This window comes from Cantharellus anzutake (assembly GCF_015039405.1).
Source record: "Cantharellus anzutake strain C23 chromosome Unknown EI90scaffold_31, whole genome shotgun sequence".
NCBI lineage: Eukaryota > Fungi > Basidiomycota > Agaricomycetes > Cantharellales > Hydnaceae > Cantharellus > Cantharellus anzutake.
Window position 1 is genome coordinate 576384 of NW_024066981.1, and position 15368 is coordinate 591751.

At 48.3% G+C, this 15368-nt stretch overlaps 7 protein-coding genes across 7 annotated transcripts; 5 read left to right on the forward strand and 2 right to left on the reverse strand.

Moving 5' to 3' along the window:
• Positions 1–182: 182 nt before the first annotated feature.
• On the forward strand, positions 183–578 carry EI90DRAFT_3125280 (uncharacterized protein; the record flags this gene model as incomplete). Its single annotated transcript, XM_039063814.1, has 3 exons — positions 183–243; positions 304–321; positions 373–578. The coding sequence occupies 3 exons, from the start codon at positions 183–185 to the stop codon at positions 576–578; spliced, it is 285 nt and encodes a 94-aa protein (XP_038914941.1).
• On the forward strand, positions 451–1109 carry EI90DRAFT_3062886 (uncharacterized protein). Its single transcript, XM_039060675.1, has 4 exons — positions 451–542; positions 616–712; positions 765–866; positions 923–1109. Exons 2-4 carry the CDS (start codon positions 680–682, stop codon positions 1022–1024), a joined length of 237 nt encoding a protein of 78 aa, XP_038914942.1. The 5' UTR covers positions 451–542; positions 616–679; the 3' UTR covers positions 1025–1109.
• On the reverse strand, positions 1051–3791 carry EI90DRAFT_3155401 (P-loop containing nucleoside triphosphate hydrolase protein). The gene is made up of 2 exons (XM_039065998.1): positions 3021–3791; positions 1051–2965 (listed from the first exon to the last, which is right to left on the reverse strand). Exons 1-2 carry the CDS (start codon positions 3708–3710, stop codon positions 1547–1549), a joined length of 2109 nt encoding a protein of 702 aa, XP_038914943.1. The 5' UTR covers positions 3711–3791; the 3' UTR covers positions 1051–1546.
• A 329-nt stretch (positions 3792–4120) lies between these two features.
• Positions 4121–4845, forward strand: EI90DRAFT_2997277 (H+-ATPase G subunit-domain-containing protein). The gene is made up of 4 exons (XM_039056238.1): positions 4121–4127; positions 4179–4260; positions 4319–4419; positions 4481–4845. Exons 1-4 carry the CDS (start codon positions 4125–4127, stop codon positions 4652–4654), a joined length of 360 nt encoding a protein of 119 aa, XP_038914944.1. The 5' UTR covers positions 4121–4124; the 3' UTR covers positions 4655–4845.
• Positions 4665–6040, reverse strand: EI90DRAFT_3062893 (ribosomal protein S19-domain-containing protein). Its single transcript, XM_039060676.1, has 6 exons — positions 5997–6040; positions 5647–5937; positions 5434–5556; positions 5165–5368; positions 4976–5097; positions 4665–4916 (listed from the first exon to the last, which is right to left on the reverse strand). The coding sequence occupies exons 2-6, from the start codon at positions 5647–5649 to the stop codon at positions 4901–4903; spliced, it is 468 nt and encodes a 155-aa protein (XP_038914945.1). The 5' UTR covers positions 5650–5937; positions 5997–6040; the 3' UTR covers positions 4665–4900.
• On the forward strand, positions 5997–6230 carry EI90DRAFT_3062894 (uncharacterized protein; the record flags this gene model as incomplete). The annotated part of the gene is made up of 1 exon (XM_039060677.1): positions 5997–6230. The coding sequence occupies one exon, from the start codon at positions 5997–5999 to the stop codon at positions 6228–6230; it is 234 nt and encodes a 77-aa protein (XP_038914946.1).
• A 656-nt stretch (positions 6231–6886) lies between these two features.
• EI90DRAFT_1408373 (uncharacterized protein) lies at positions 6887–10789 on the forward strand. The gene is made up of 11 exons (XM_039051777.1): positions 6887–7292; positions 7347–7357; positions 7416–7449; positions 7508–7523; positions 7582–7842; positions 7897–7961; positions 8032–8793; positions 8885–9084; positions 9142–9294; positions 9368–9508; positions 9569–10789. The coding sequence occupies exons 1-11, from the start codon at positions 7193–7195 to the stop codon at positions 10472–10474; spliced, it is 2649 nt and encodes an 882-aa protein (XP_038914947.1). The 5' UTR covers positions 6887–7192; the 3' UTR covers positions 10475–10789.
• The last annotated feature ends 4579 nt before the right edge of the window (positions 10790–15368 follow it).

Sequence of the window (15368 nt, forward strand, 5' to 3'; positions counted from 1 at the left end):
TCCGACTATTTTTTTCACAAGGTATGCGGGCAAGTCCTCATTGCAGCAAGTTTTCTCATCTGTGTCTCGAATACTTTTCCGATGATAAGGACACTGAATTTCTGGAGTTAAATTGTTTGAGGTAAGTCCAGCAACAGAGGGCCAACAGAATACCTTTCAACTACCAACACTTTGAAGACGACATGAATCCAGGTGCTTATGACGAGCGCAGCTTCCTCTGGCTTGGTCGAATCATTAATAAGAGTAATGGTCCAGGAGCATATCTTCCCTAGTGTGCACGTCTTGGTATCTACACCATTTCAGATATACATGCCGTTCCTGGTGCGTTGGGTTATCTCGTGCTCCACAAATACTGAACACATCTCAACCCAGAACCCATTCGTTTACGGGAAGCCTTGGCTGCCCATAAACGTAATACGCGGGTAGCGAGCTACAACGCGCTCAATAAACCTGAAGACGAGTATCACTATCTTACTGAATGGGTCGAGAAAGCCATCCGAGGGGCAGATCCTGATCATATTTTGTTTTTGGACGGAAACATGGTTTGTATTGAACTGTTTTGGACTTCCATTCGCTAATATTCCTGGCACGCGGCCATCGCCCTTGACGCTGAAGTCATATTCAATATGTTTTCTCTCAGTTTTAAGAGCCCTCTGCCTAACTCTGCCTACGCGATTCAATGTACGGATTTCCATGGAATGAACAGCACTCGGTAAGACCGTGGCCTTGCGGGATGTTGGGGTCTTGGCGCAACGTGTCATCAGGGTTTGGAACGACAGTCGCAGTGTATGCGGGAGCAATATGACCGTAAAGTCGAATATCATCGCAAAGTGAACGTACCAATCTGGAATGGAGAGTTTGGTCTTGTGCGCTGGCTCCTTTCGTTCAAACCCCTAGCCGTCTCACCAAGTCATTCTTTTAGCTATATTCGCCCCCTTACCATGGGGACGCTGGCAAGAAACCAATCTACGGCGGTATCACCTTGTCAAAGACCAGCTCCCCATCTATGAGCAGGAAGGGATAGATCACGCTGGCTTTTCAAAGACATTCACAGTTCCCCCCACTACACCCCTGCATCTTTCCTGACCATGTTCACCGCAAGTCTTTCGTGGTCCGACCATGGATGAGTTGGATTTGCCTTAGCCGCATCATTCAAATTGAGAACTGTGTCCAACGGCAAGAACTGAACCAGATTTTGAAAGCGCATTTGGGGAAAGAATGGTGGTGACCATGGGACCTAATCTCTAGCTACTAAGTCATGCATTGATCCTATCTGTACAATAACTATCCAAGTCCAAGACTCTGAGGCGTATGGTAGCTCAATAATGAATTGGGATTGATATTGATTTGCATTATGTCTATGAGGCCTTGATGCCATGGCCCCCTGGAAAGGATAAGGGCATCCTTGTGATAGAAGAGGGATACTGTACGAAGTTGCAAATAAGGAGAGGGTGCATTAAAAAGAGTATGGATGTGGAAGGTGGAAATAGGGAAATGGGCAGTGATTGGAGAGCAAGCCGATGGCACAAGGGCGCGGGCAGAGATCTCAAATGTCCCTAATTTTTCCAGCAAGATGAGGTGGTACACTCTTCTGCAATGACAATGCATTTCGTTCGGCAGTTGCGGTCAAGTGCTTCTGCCCAAACCTAGTGCCAATGCGCGCCGGCGGGCCAGGATCCCGGGAATCAAACCCATCCCTGCGAGTCCGCGACCACGTTGGGTCCTCTTTTTTGGCCCTCAGCTTGAACTGACCACGACCGCTCCATCTGGGAGTATCTGGGCTCCCGCTCCCGCGGGATTGGAGACCGCGGGAATCGGAGGACCTATTGAACGCATTGGTGCGCGCATCCGACAAACCGAGCCGGTTGAGAAAAGCAGTAGAAACGAAGGGTGGCTTTAGGAGGCGCATAGCCCCAGTGGCCCAAAGCTTGACACCTTCGACGACGGCATTTTTGTTGATCCGTAGTTCGTGATTTTTGGGGATGTAATACCCCAACATAGAAGCGAATGTCTCCCGTACCATTTCTACATCTACCCGCGATAGAGCCTCGTCAACCGTCTGCTTCATTCCTGCGGTAATTCGCTCTGCTACATTCGGGGGAAATACAACAGAGGAATACGCCGACCTGAAATTGGTACCACCACGAATTAATTTAAATTTCTCATCAAGTTTGCGTTCAGGTTGAACAGGATTGGCATCATGCGCTTGGGCCAGTTGAAGGAGCTCTCCTTCAAGCTCCTTAATAGTGACATTCTTCAAAGGGATGTCCTGGAGTTGCCACGTAAGAAAGCCAGCTTCCCAAGGGAGGGCAACAATATCTGCACGTCCGCCAACAGACCCCCCACGACCTGTCCGTCCCACGCGATGAATATATTGTTCAGTGGACCCAGGTGTTCCCATTTGAATGACTCGAGTGACACCAGGATAGTCAATACCGCGCGCCGAGACATCGGAAGTTACCAATACTGTGGCGCCAGACATATCTTTGCGGAAATAACTAGAAGTTGATATTCGTGAGTTCATGTCCTTCCTCGAGTGGATCTCGTAGATTTTGGTGTTAGCGGCAGGTAATGAGCCTTTTCCAACCTCGCGAAGCAAGGAAGCAAAAAGCTGGGCCATCCTGGTAGTATTCAGGAATACCATAACTTTGGATTTGCCAGGATTAGTTAGCTGATCGTGAGCGATAAGGCGGAGAAGATGAGGAATCTGGTGCTCGGGGCCGGGAAGGATGGTGTTGTGCTGAGGGATATGTGCGTGTACCGGCGATTCATTCTTCGGCACTGTGTCAATGAAAGTATGATCCTCTTTCAAAAACTGGCGAGCGACTTGACGGACAGCAGTAGATATCGTTGCACTGAACATAAAAGTCTGCCTCTCAGGAGGAGGTGGGAAGAATCCGAGGATAGCATCCAGATCAGATCGGAATCCCATGTCAAGAAGAGTGTCTGCCTCATCAAGGATCAACTACCAGTGGTGATTAATCACAACTCGGAAGGTTAGGTTTCATTGCGCTGCATACCTGAGAAGACTTCTTGATGCCGTTGGCAACATCGGGTTCATTCTCCAAAAGGTCCCGTAACCTCCCAGGAGTAGCAACAACGATGTCCCTTCGTCCTTTCATCCAATCCCTCATCTGTTGCTTCCTGCCCATACCTCCAACAAAGAGGCGGACTTCAAATCCACCATGATGATGGGACAAGCGAATAGCTTCGTTAGCAATCTGAGTTGCCAACTCTCGCGTAGGACTGATAATTACTGTCCCAACATTCTGGTGGACGAAACCCCTTTTGATACGACCTTCCATATGCTTATCACCAGCCTTTCCGGCGTCAACGAGGGCTTGCTTCGCATAAGCATCAATTGACGCAATACGAGCTTCAATGGCAGGTACCAAGAACGCCAGTGTTTTCCCTGTCCCAGTCTTAGACTTGCACAGCACGTCCAGCCGTAATTTGTTCTCGTCATCAGCATCAGGGTCGCTTAGAATGTATGGACGTGCCAATTCAGGAAGCAACGATAGGACTGCGTGCTGGACAGGTGTCATATGTGTATGATAGAATGGTTTGATGGTGATAGCTTTGAAGGTATCATAGGAAATTCGGTCTTTCAGACTGGAAAATGGGACGTGGTTCGCTTCATCCGGGCCCTGAATAGGACCAGGCGCATCTGCCCTGGGATCGGGGTTTTCTCGGCGCTTGATAGGTGACATCCTTTTCTGCAGAGTAGAGCCAAGTTGGACTGGGGGACTCTCAAATGGGTCTACGATAGGAGGCGAATAAGAGGGACCAGTAGCTTCTGAGGCTTCTGGGACATGGGGGACAAGTTGGAATTTTGCCTATTCAAAGTGACTTCACAAGTCCTAAGTGTGGCAGGCAAAAAAATGATTATGCAGACAGACCAGATCCCAGCCTTGAAAGAGTCACTGTCCGTAATGGTGCCCTCATCACGCCCCGAAGGGCTGAAAGGGTGCGCATATTTCTCGTTGAGACCAGCCACGGGCGTCGAATACGACTGTTTGAGTGGGAGAATTGTTGTGGCCCCAATGTCCGTGGGAACTTGGCGGAGTGATATCTGGAAAGAACGTGACTCGCTCGGCCAACGACGAAACTGACAGTTCACTGCAATGGTGAGCGTACGCGTACTGTGGTCCAATGAAAGTGGCTGAAGAAATCGGCAGGCTTCATCTCAATCACAAGGGATACAAACCCTACTTGAAGCCGAGAAAGAGGCTGCCAACATCGTTCAGGAGGCGCGTAAATGTGGGTATGGGTCAAACCCGGCGTCGTTCATCGTGATAATATTTCTACATTATTACAGATAGAGTGCAGCGCTTGAGGGATGCTCGATCAGAAGCGCAAAAGGAAATTGATGAGTACAGACAATCAAAGGAGGCTGAATTCGCAAGCATCGAGAGTGGAGTTCGTCACCTAGTTCCATTATTGCACGCCTCTCTGACCTATTTTCATTCGGATGGTTCAGAAACAATCCTTGATTGATGGTGCACAATTGCAAGCTGACAAAGAAACTGAAGCTAAACTTGCTATCGTAAAGGAGTCGTTTGCGAAGAATCGGGAAGCTGTCGTGCAGAAGCTCCTCGATCGGGTTATCCTTGTAGAGCCTAAACTGCATCGTAATCTCAGGAAAGAGCAATAATCGATTGTGCATCCACTCTCCCATACCAAAAGTCCCTCATAATTTCACCGCTCAAAAGGCGCCCACTTTACATTGGGTTAATCCAGCATGGAGAATATTCAACCTCAACAAGCACCCAGATATGAATCAATTCGGGTGGTAGAGAATGAAATCTTGTATTAAGTCGCGTGCATAAGCTGTGAAGGTCGAGCATGGCATATGAACATAAAGCCGAACTTCAATAAGCCCCAGAAGTACACAATTCTTTTACTTGAGAGGAATGCTAAGGATTCATCAATATTGTAAATAAAATACTCATAAATCAGGCGAAGGAAAACGCACAATCGTGACGAGTGGGTGGCACCAATACCGGGGCGACCGTGCTTAACAGGCTTATATGAGATGGAGAATTCGCCAAGGTAATGCCCAGTCATCTCAGGCTTGATCTCAACCGCGTTGAAAACCTTTTGCACAGTTAAAATCACATTAGCATCGACACTGTGCACGAAGATACACAAAAGCCAAACAGACCTTCCCATTGTAAATGCCAATGACCGACCCAATCATCTCTGGGACAATGATCATGTCACGGAGGTGAGTCTTCACAACGGCAGGCTTCTCATTTGGAGGGGCTTCCTTCTTTGCCTTTCTAAGCTTCTTAATGAGACTCATTGGTTTGCGCTTCAAACCGCGCTGGAACCGTCTGCGTGCACGAGCGTGAACGAGCTTCACAAGCTACAATTGATGAGAACAAGAGGTTTATCAGAGCTCAGTAAAAATTATAAAAGAAAGCTACGGACATCCTCATTCTTCATATCAAGAAGTTTATCAAGTTCAACGCCACGGTATGAGTAGGTACGGAACGTCCTCTTCTTCTTCAGTTCCGCCGCCTGGGTAGGGTCGCTGATGACATCCTTATCAGCCTATCATAGGAAAGGGTCATAACCACCGCATCACTGTGAGTAAATGACGAGGCGACTCTTTCTGGGTAAAGTAGGTGCTGGCTGGCTCACCATGGTTTTCTGCTTTGTTGACACTGGCGAAACTTTGAAGTTATCGAATTACCTCACGTGGGCCGTGCGGATGCAAATAAGCTAGTGAACTGTGCAGTTCAAGTCCAAGTTCACGCTCAAACCAAAACCTCTGCGGATAGCTCGCTGGTCTTCCCTCTGGGATTAAACGTAAGTACAGGTTAGGAAGCGTTAGTTCCTGCTGTATTCAGCGAGTGTTCGAGGACAGTGATTTGCGACATCTGTCACCAAAGCCTCAAGCACTCTACGCCTTTTTTTTAAAGTTTGCAAACGGTGAGCGCAAAGTTAGCCGTGCCCTACTGCTTTTAACTTAAAATTAACAACATTTTCAGATGCGTTACATTGCTGCTTATCTTCTTCTTCAAACCGGTGGGAATGCTAGCCCCACCGCAGCCGACATCACCAAACTTCTCAACACTGTTGGGATTGAAGTTGACTCTGAGAGGCTCGACAAGTTCTTGTCTGAGGTTAATGGAAAGAGCATCGATGAGCTGATTGCTGAGGGATCCTCCAAATTGTCCTCAGTACGTGGATATTTCCTTATTGATTCTGTGCAAACATCATGACTCATCGTCCACTAGGTTCCATCTGGAGGCGCAGGCGGTGCCACTGCTGCTGCATCCGCTTCTGGCGGAGCAGCCGCTGCAGCCGAGGCTCCTAAGGAGGAGGAGAAGCAGGAAGAGAAGGTTCGTGATAATTTTCAATGAGTTGGTACTCCTGTGAATGCAGCTGACGGTGAATTGGTTTTAAGGAGGAGTCAGATGAGGACATGGGCTTCGGTTTGTTCGACTGAAGATGTTGTGCCTGCGTTTGCACGCTTTCGATGTTCATTCATCAGTGATTACTCATGGAATGATCAGACCATGACTGGGTTATTATTCAGCAATGTGATGGGCAAAAGTGAGAATGTGTGAGCCAATCAAGACTGCTTTCCTGAGATGCACGCACATCTTGATTTCCCCTGAATGACGATCTGTGAGATTGCAGTTTGGTTGTGCGAACGTGTGAACTTCAACCATCCCCCGAGGTGGTAATTTCGCTGATATGCCGCTGATGCCGATTCAATGACGGAAACTGTGTCCCTGCTATTCGTTTTCAGAGAAACATGGTTTTGGGCAAAGGGGTTCGCAAAACCAACTATTTACCATGTATATTCATTTTTATTATTATTTTGATTGATGTCAATAATTCTTTGAGATTCCGATAATCTCAATTCAATCACCTTCGACTATCTAGGGAAAAAAAAAATCAGATCAACTCGTGTTGCGGAAGGGGAACCTTTAGCGCTAGCCTGGATGTTGCGTTTTCTCCGTCATAATCGTGTTGTTCGTGTGTCAAGTGCGGCTCTGGCCTCACCTTTGCTCTTCTTCTTTGCTTTATCGGATATACAGTCCATTTTTGAATACCAGGTCCCAGAAATCCAACAATCACGGCCACTCCGGCGGCATCTGGCTTATAGATTCCATAAACAACTCATCCCTCTGTTCCTCTCCCTTCTCTGCCTCTCATCTCTCCATCTCCAGAATTAATGATGACTTCTCGTACTCCGCCGGATTGGGACCCCAACAATCCTCCTCCACCCGAGGAGTGGACCCAGCGTCCCACAAAACGCAAACGACTGCTCAAAGGTGCCGTTTTTCGGGTATTTCACGATTCTGTCTCATGCTGACCCCGTCTTTTAGCATGCTCACAGGTATCGTCTTTCCTAAACACCCCCACTCTTTCCCCTGTTAACGCCTGTTCTTGAACAGTGCCACAAGTCCAAACGTAGATGTGACGGCTTTGGTGTGTGGTGTACAGCTCTAAGGTGTGAGTGGGATGAGGCTCTAATCCTTTGATTTAGGTCCCTGCCAGAATTGGTATGAGCACGTCCGATAGCACACAAGAGATTGTGTATTTTACATTTTATACCACCAGCGAATTCGCAGGCAAGCAATGCGTGTACCTTGACACATCTGGGAGAGAGATCAGCCCCCCTCATGGCAGACATCCCATCACCGAAAGACTACCATCGAGTCTGCCGTCCTCTTCACATCCTATGGAATCCACCCGACGGGGACCCTCTGGATCGATTGCAGCTAATATCGTACTTAGCCCTCCCGAGTCCCTCAACAGTGCCACGCCTTCCACTTGGAGTGACTCCAGCGTGACCTCCCTCAGGGCCCCAATTGACCGAAGGTTTGTCGTCCCGTGAGAATCGTAACTATCCCGATGCTGACGAGTCAACTTTAGTGCCTCTCTTGTTACACGTGAAGATTTGGGTATCGACGCTGTGCTCTGTCGGGATCTTGTCAATAGTTCGTATATGTATTGTCCTGACATTGCTAAACCTCCATCCTAAACTTGGCGCTCTTCGAATGCCCACAGTATTCTTCTCAAAAGGTTTCCCTTACAACAACATTTTCCACCGGCCATCCTTTCTCAATGATCTCGCCAATGGACTCATCCCGCATTACCTTCTTCACGCAATCTTTGCTTTGGCGGCGCCTCTCTCCAACTCGCCAACGATTCGCAGACCTCCCGGCCTTTCCCCGTACGATGAACCTCCTCCCCCCTGGAAGCTAGGCGATAGGTTTGCTCAAGCTTCACTTAACGCCTTGCGCAGTATTTCCAGGGCGGAAGACGGGGAGATCAGGGCGGAGGACCACCCAGGACACGAGCTTGAGCTCGCCCAGACGCTTCTCTGTCTATCCCTCAACGAGTCCACGGTTCGGAGGAAAAACAAGTTACCACACCATCACGAAATCTTGCACTCCTCACTGCGCATATTGATTGATCTCGAAGCGCATGACTGGGGCTTGGGTGAGGAAGAACCCACTGCTACGGGGTACGGACAAAGCCTTCCGGGTCACCTCGGTTCAAGCTCTCGCCGTAATACTTCTTGGTCGTCATCTTCACCAACTGGGACATATGCGTCTGATGATGCTCATCGCGAAAAAAAGAAACAAAGATACATATGGAGTCGAAGAGAAGCCTATCGTCGAACTCTCTGGGTATCGCAGTTCGCCCACATGCTCGCGACCGCCATTTGTGTCCTTCCAATGTGCTTTCGAGACCTGGATGTACGCCTGCCGTTGCCAGTAAACGATGGGGCCTTCGATTTGATGGAACCTGAAGATACCATTCCTGGTAAGCAGCCTCATTACATTGATTTCTGGAACGGAGTTTCCTCTTTCACTTGTCCCTCATCACCCTCATTTAGAATATTTAACACTCCCAGCACCCAATCACTTGGCCGACACGCAACGAATGTACATTTCAGAGTTGGGGCACCTAATTCGTGTAGCCGCCGTTTACGCACGAGTCATTGGTTTTGTAGCGTGTATCCGTGATGCACGGCAGAAGGCATTCGATGCGGGCGAAGACTATGGCTCTTGCTCCTTCCGCGATACCTTCCTGTTCTGCAGGGACCACCTTGAGGTTTGTTGCCTCCTTCCGCCGATAAACTGTCGCTCATTTCGTCGCCCCTTGGTTTAGAGATGGCGGCGCTCGTTGCCTAATGAGTTACAATTCAATGAAGCAAATATCATTATACAGCTGTCGAATTTTGATTCTGGTATCAGCCATTCGGGATTTTTGTATGCCTTCATGCATGCTCTAGCGCAATGCGCCATACTTTCATTATACGCCGTAAGTGCTTCATGCTCGACCTACATCTCCTGTTTTTTTGACGCCCATTCGAACCAAAATCTGCTCATCTCAGGCTCTCGAAGTGAACCTGGATTATGATGCTGTGGAGGAGTTTGCACCTCTTCGTCGCAGGGCTCACGACACCTTATTGAATATTCTGGAACGCCTAGGCCCGCGTGGTCGATTCTCAATTTGCCTGGCCTCATTGCTGGTTGTAGGTCACTTCTCCATCGTCACACCCGTCACCTGCACTGAGACTCGTACTTTCGTTTAGCACGTGGGAGGCCATGGTCTCCCTCTCGATGAGCTTTCAGTTATGCGAGCTATCAACGATCCGAGAGCACGTCCACTTCTTGAGGAGTACGAAATGAACTGGGGTGTTGCACCGTATGACCTTTTGAACACCCAATTTCGGACCAAATGGATAAAACCGGTTCTATCCATCAACGCCTACAGCAGCCCCGACAGCGTGAACGGCCCACCTCTAAGTGGATCTGTGTCCCCCACAGCCCTTACTACAAATGGCTTGACTCAGCACGGATGCTTTTCGTCATGCGATGAGAATAAGCACGTCGCGTGCCGAACGCGCTTCACGAGGCGAAAGGTTCGATATGTTTCATTGGAAAATGGCCAACGCCCGACGGGACCCCAATTCTTCCTTCCTTCGTATGAGCCAGAACTGACTCTACCTGGAAATGCCGCCTCCGCCCCGCGCGGCTCTCGTCCCAGCGACACCTTCTCGAACCTGACTTTGCCGCCAATCCGGAATGCATCAAGCGCTAATATCACCCCTGCGCCACCGCCCTCCACCCTGCACGAGCCTTTCCGTCAACTACACCCCCTTCCCGTACCCGGCCCGACACTTCCAATTAGCACTCCCCGGCCATTTGACAATTCGACAAGAGATTTTCGACCGCCAAATCACACGCTTCCTTCACTTGTTCGGCCCGTGCCCACGTCAGAGCCATTCCCGAGCTCTGGCACGTCTCCAGTAGCTCACCAAGGGCCCAATCTAGGTCATGCGTACGAGCATCCACATCAACAGCGTCAACCATCTGGCCCACCCAGGATGCCGTGGCCAGGTGCACCGTCAAGCGGTTCATCTGCAGCAAGTTCTTCAGCAACTCGGGCTCGAGCTCCATCTTCATTCGATGATCGGCACTTTCAGGGACGGGGGTGAAAGTCAATTTTTGTGAGAATGGACCTGCCTCGCGCCTGGTTACCCGCTCTTACCCTATCATTTTCCCATGATAAGAAACAAAACAAAACAATCCAAAAAAAAAAAACTAAGCTATTATGTTAAAGTTTCAGCGGTTCTTGATTTTATCTTTGCCGCGGCAGGTTCTGTCTCTGATTGTCAGGCACACGCGAGCCTTCTTGTTTCGTCATGGTCAGCCGCGGAAGCCAATCCCGCGGAAACGGGAACGGTAAAGCCTACGGCTGGAAGATAATGGATTTCTTGTTTTAATTTTTTCATTCCTTCTTGATCTCGGTAAATTCTCCGCGAGGGTCCAAAAAATGCACTTCCCCATTCGGTCACGAAAATCATTCGATATTGCAAAAAAAGTTCGATTAACTCGCCAAACTCTCACTTAGTTATATGCGCGTGGCAGCCCCCATCAATCGCTGCCACCGAACGAGCTTCCCCTTCATCCAATGTCCTCTCGCTTCCGCCTTTCTATCTGTTGGCCGTAGCGTGTTACTCCCGCAAAAACATTCCCCTACACAACACAACTGCAGTTACCCTTTTTGTATCTTTGTTGACAAATCCCCGTTCTAGCCTTCACACCTGATGCGTGCTTCCCTTGCATGATGCTTCCCCGCCTCGCTTTGTATGAGATGGGTAAAGTCGTTACCCTTCCTTTCCCCTCCTGCCGCTTAGTGGAAGAAGAGTTCCCGTCACGTTTCCATCCCTATGGTTCGCTTAGGAACAAAATTCTGTTCTGGGTTTTACATGCTCGCGCCCCGCTGAATGGGAACTTCCTTACCAATCAAACCCTTTCGTTCTCCTCCTGCGGCCCACACACACACACACATATCGGGCTCTTGGTCATAACCCTTTCAAATATATCCACATCGTGCCCCTTCTAGGCTATGCTCGTTATTATTCCTGTCCTACAGACATTACATTGCGCAGTACCGCACGTATGTACTTGCGTAACAGCCCATTTTAATGGATACGCCCCTTCCCAACTATGATACATGTATGATATACGTTATTTTAAGTAACATCATCCCCTTGCAGCAGCCTTGCTGCATAGGTTGCATGGGGTGCTTCGATCGATCCTATATATCTTCCATGATCTCTATGCTTGCAAGGCTGCCAGATCGAGCGCTCGCGAGTAAGACCTGATTTTGCATGCATGGCAGCATGTGTGGAGTGCGCATGTGAGACTGAAACGCGTATGTAGGGCTTTGGGTATCATGAGCGGATCGATTATAGGTAGTAGTATAGTAATGGTACTACTGGCAGCCACCATCATCGATATATACCGAATGCGTGGATTGAATTGTATTTTCTGGCCTTAGCTACTATACATGTCCACGTACATTGTGCATGCAACCCGCAACACCCGCAATCCGCAAACCCCTCAACCGCACCCGCATCATATGCGCGGCCCCCCACGCAGAACCGGGCCCGGTTAGGGGTCCAAACGTACCTGCGTACGTATTATTCGTTGCACGAATCATGATTACTACCTGATGTACGGCGTAGTGGCCGGCCCTAACGTACCCTAGCTATATAGGCGCCCTTGAGGTGTAGTATATGTCTATTCTGTCTCAGACAGGGCCGCGCGCGGCAGAACTTTCCAGGGATATATGTTGATGTGGGTAGAACACCGCGCAAGATCGTACTCGCTAGCACTAGTGTATGTATATATATATATATACAGCGGCACTCATCCGGCCGCACCGGGTCATATATACATAGCTGATGCTTCATGCATGCAGGTTGCGCATGTTATGCATAATATGCATGGGAAGCCCGATATATGGAGAAACCGCGGTAAAAGCATATCAATTTTATAAGTGCAGCCAGATATTTGCCTCAGTATATACTATGTGGCTCTGTGGGTAGGTGTACAGTGCATGATTGATTTAGGCAAGGACCCCGGCCAGCCTCTATGGCTTTGAAATATTATATGGAGTCTGGATTTGGGTACGAGCCGAACACATATACTATAGGGTATACATCGATGGCACGCGATGGGTTGCGCAACCTGGCCATGACATGATGCAGTGCATGGTAGTGTGAATCGAAAATATTTGTGTCGTTCCAATGCAAACCGATCCCAAGTGCGTTGAGGACCAAAGTGGTACTTGTACTTTCAACTGAGAACAAGGTAGTCAGTCATTCATGCAAGGAAGACCAAAGGAAATTGGAAAGAGAACACACACGGCAAACGCCATGCATAAGCACATCACCATAATTGGAGAAGGAGTTGTTGGACGACTTAGTTATGGGCTGCCGTGCTGCCGTACATGCAGCAGGCATACACACACGTACACACACGGTACGTACGTTTATCCGCCCTATACTAATTTGCGCAATTGCACTTGCACTTGCATTGTATATTGCAAATTTTGCCGTTCCGTTCTCTTTCTTTTTGCTTCTCTTGTTCCACTGGGTCGCTGTTCGGTGGCCGGCCGGCTTAGCAATATATATATATATATCTTGTCCCGAAAACCAACAATTGACACAAATTTAGACAACAACGTTGCAGCTACGTAGCACTATAGTAGTTATTCTTGTCTTGCGTGGACACAAGTAGCTAGTTGCTATATATGTGCGCTCGTTGGGTCACGCGCGCTATGTATGGCATGAACATAACTAGGGAAAAACGTAGGGGGGGGTGGGAGGAGCGGAAAAAGAAACATGGTTTCGCGCGATCGGATTCTGCCAAGCTAGCCAAGAGAGCGGAATGGCCAATCGTATTATTTATTTATTCATTTATTTAAATCTCCCCCTTTTTGTCACATATATTAGCTCATTGCCCTGCATACATACAATCTGTCAGTTGAGCCGTATTATACGCCCCCTCTGTGGCTGTGATTTCTATTGAAAATGAAGCAAAAAAAACGGTGCACCTCAAGTGTTGAAAATGCTTCATTGATGGGTGGAAATCACTGGAAAATGGAAAACAAATCGATAACATAGACAGGGCCACCCTATGAGGTGGAGGAGAAATTTTGTCCGCAAGCATCAATTCATTCGGAAGTTACCGCAGCCTAGCGAAGTGAGCACTTCAAGATGACCATGGATTGGATGATGATAAAGGTCCCTAATCTACTATGGTTTCGTGGTTGGAATCGGGTCAAAGGTGTTCATAGAATGATTACCTGCCTGAAGACAACTACAGTATCGCACATGGAGGTAGGCAGGTGACCAGCCTCTCTTTAGACGCAAATGAATAATCAGATAGTTACATTGCTGTTGGGCCACACACCAACATAAATAAATGGCAGTGGTCGGGGAGGAAGCTTGAGCACTGTGTTTGGAGCGTCAAAGTACTCACGGTGCACGAGGGGTGAAGGTCCGTCCACGTACCTCTATGCATGGTGGCGTGTATACAACCGTAACCGGCCGAATACCGCTTTCAACTCGGCTTTCAGGGAGTTCAGCCTCTGAAGAAGGGAAGGAAGATGCTAAGGGGATGGCCGCGTGCACATTAAAGGCCTTTTTTTTTTTTGGAACTTATGGCATGCATATGGCATGTGATGTGTAGTTGTGTGTGATATGCATGCATGCAAGTTCATGGTGGAGGCGGCGTGAATGTAGAAAAAAAGATGACGCCACAATCGATATCGGGATCGATGGGGGGGACAACGTGGACGAAATCAAAAATCAAATCAAAAATCAAATAAATAGAATAACAGATATCGCGCAACGCGCACGCAGCAGCATTTCAACATGCATGATGAAGTCTCGCTCACTTTGGCATCCAGCCTTGACAATCTCTCAGGGGGGGGAGTGGGTCTCTCTTTGATTACAACTCAAATTATCCTTATAAAGACCGTCTTTCCATCAACTCTTTGCATGGGTCTGGAATCAATTGGAGATCTACAATATCAGATATGCACTAAGTAATCTCCAGGTTCCCTCTCACATGCACACACGGCCGCCGGCTGGCTCGTGCTGTTTACACTACTACTACTACGCTATATTGTACTACTTGGCTAGCATGCACTAGTCTTTTTCTGATGCAAATGCCGCAAACTGCGTGACCCCGGCAAGAGATATCAAATTACCACACTGATTAGAGATAAAGTTTTCCTCCCCCAAAAGAAAAACCATTCATTCATTCATTCTGTCATCCAATCAATCAATCAAATTAAGATTCAACCAAATCACAACTTCCAGGCCAAAAAACAAAAAACACACACCCCTCTTCCGAGTTGTGGTTTACATTGCCTTATCAGCTGTTTTCTCGATCCCCCACATCGCAATTATGTGATGTGCCCTTCAATTCACACTTCTTGGCATCTTATTAAGTATGTATATAGTGTATAGTTGCGTTTTGCACAATCTCGCGCGACACGCAACGGAGAGAGGATTATAGGATGTTTGATACATTAGAAAGACGGAAAAAAAAGGGGGGGGGGAGAGGGGGGTAAACAAGAACTGGAGTTGTCCGAATGGTATATGTATACTGTATGTGTATGCAATGGAGAAATGACGAGATGAACTATGAAATGTGTGTATGAATCATCAGGGGAGAACATTATAATCTAATGCAAAGCAACCACGCGGCCAAACGATCGAAAAAAAAAGGGGGGGGCAGTTTGCGGATGACGCAAGCTTAGTTCAGAAGATCTCGATATGGTTCCCCCCCAACCCCACACCCCCAAGGGGCGCAACAGGGTCCCCCCCCCCTTCATCACATGTCCAAAGTGGCGGGTAAACAGTTTTAGCGAGAGATTGAACCGATCATGAACGGGATTAGGTAAGGCAGGTCGGCGAGGAAACGTGCGTGATGACCTGGTGAGAGAAAAGCCTAGAACCCTCCCCTTCCTCCTCCCCATTTGTACAGGCGCGAACGTGTTTTTTTAAACTTGCCGCAATTTGCTGCATG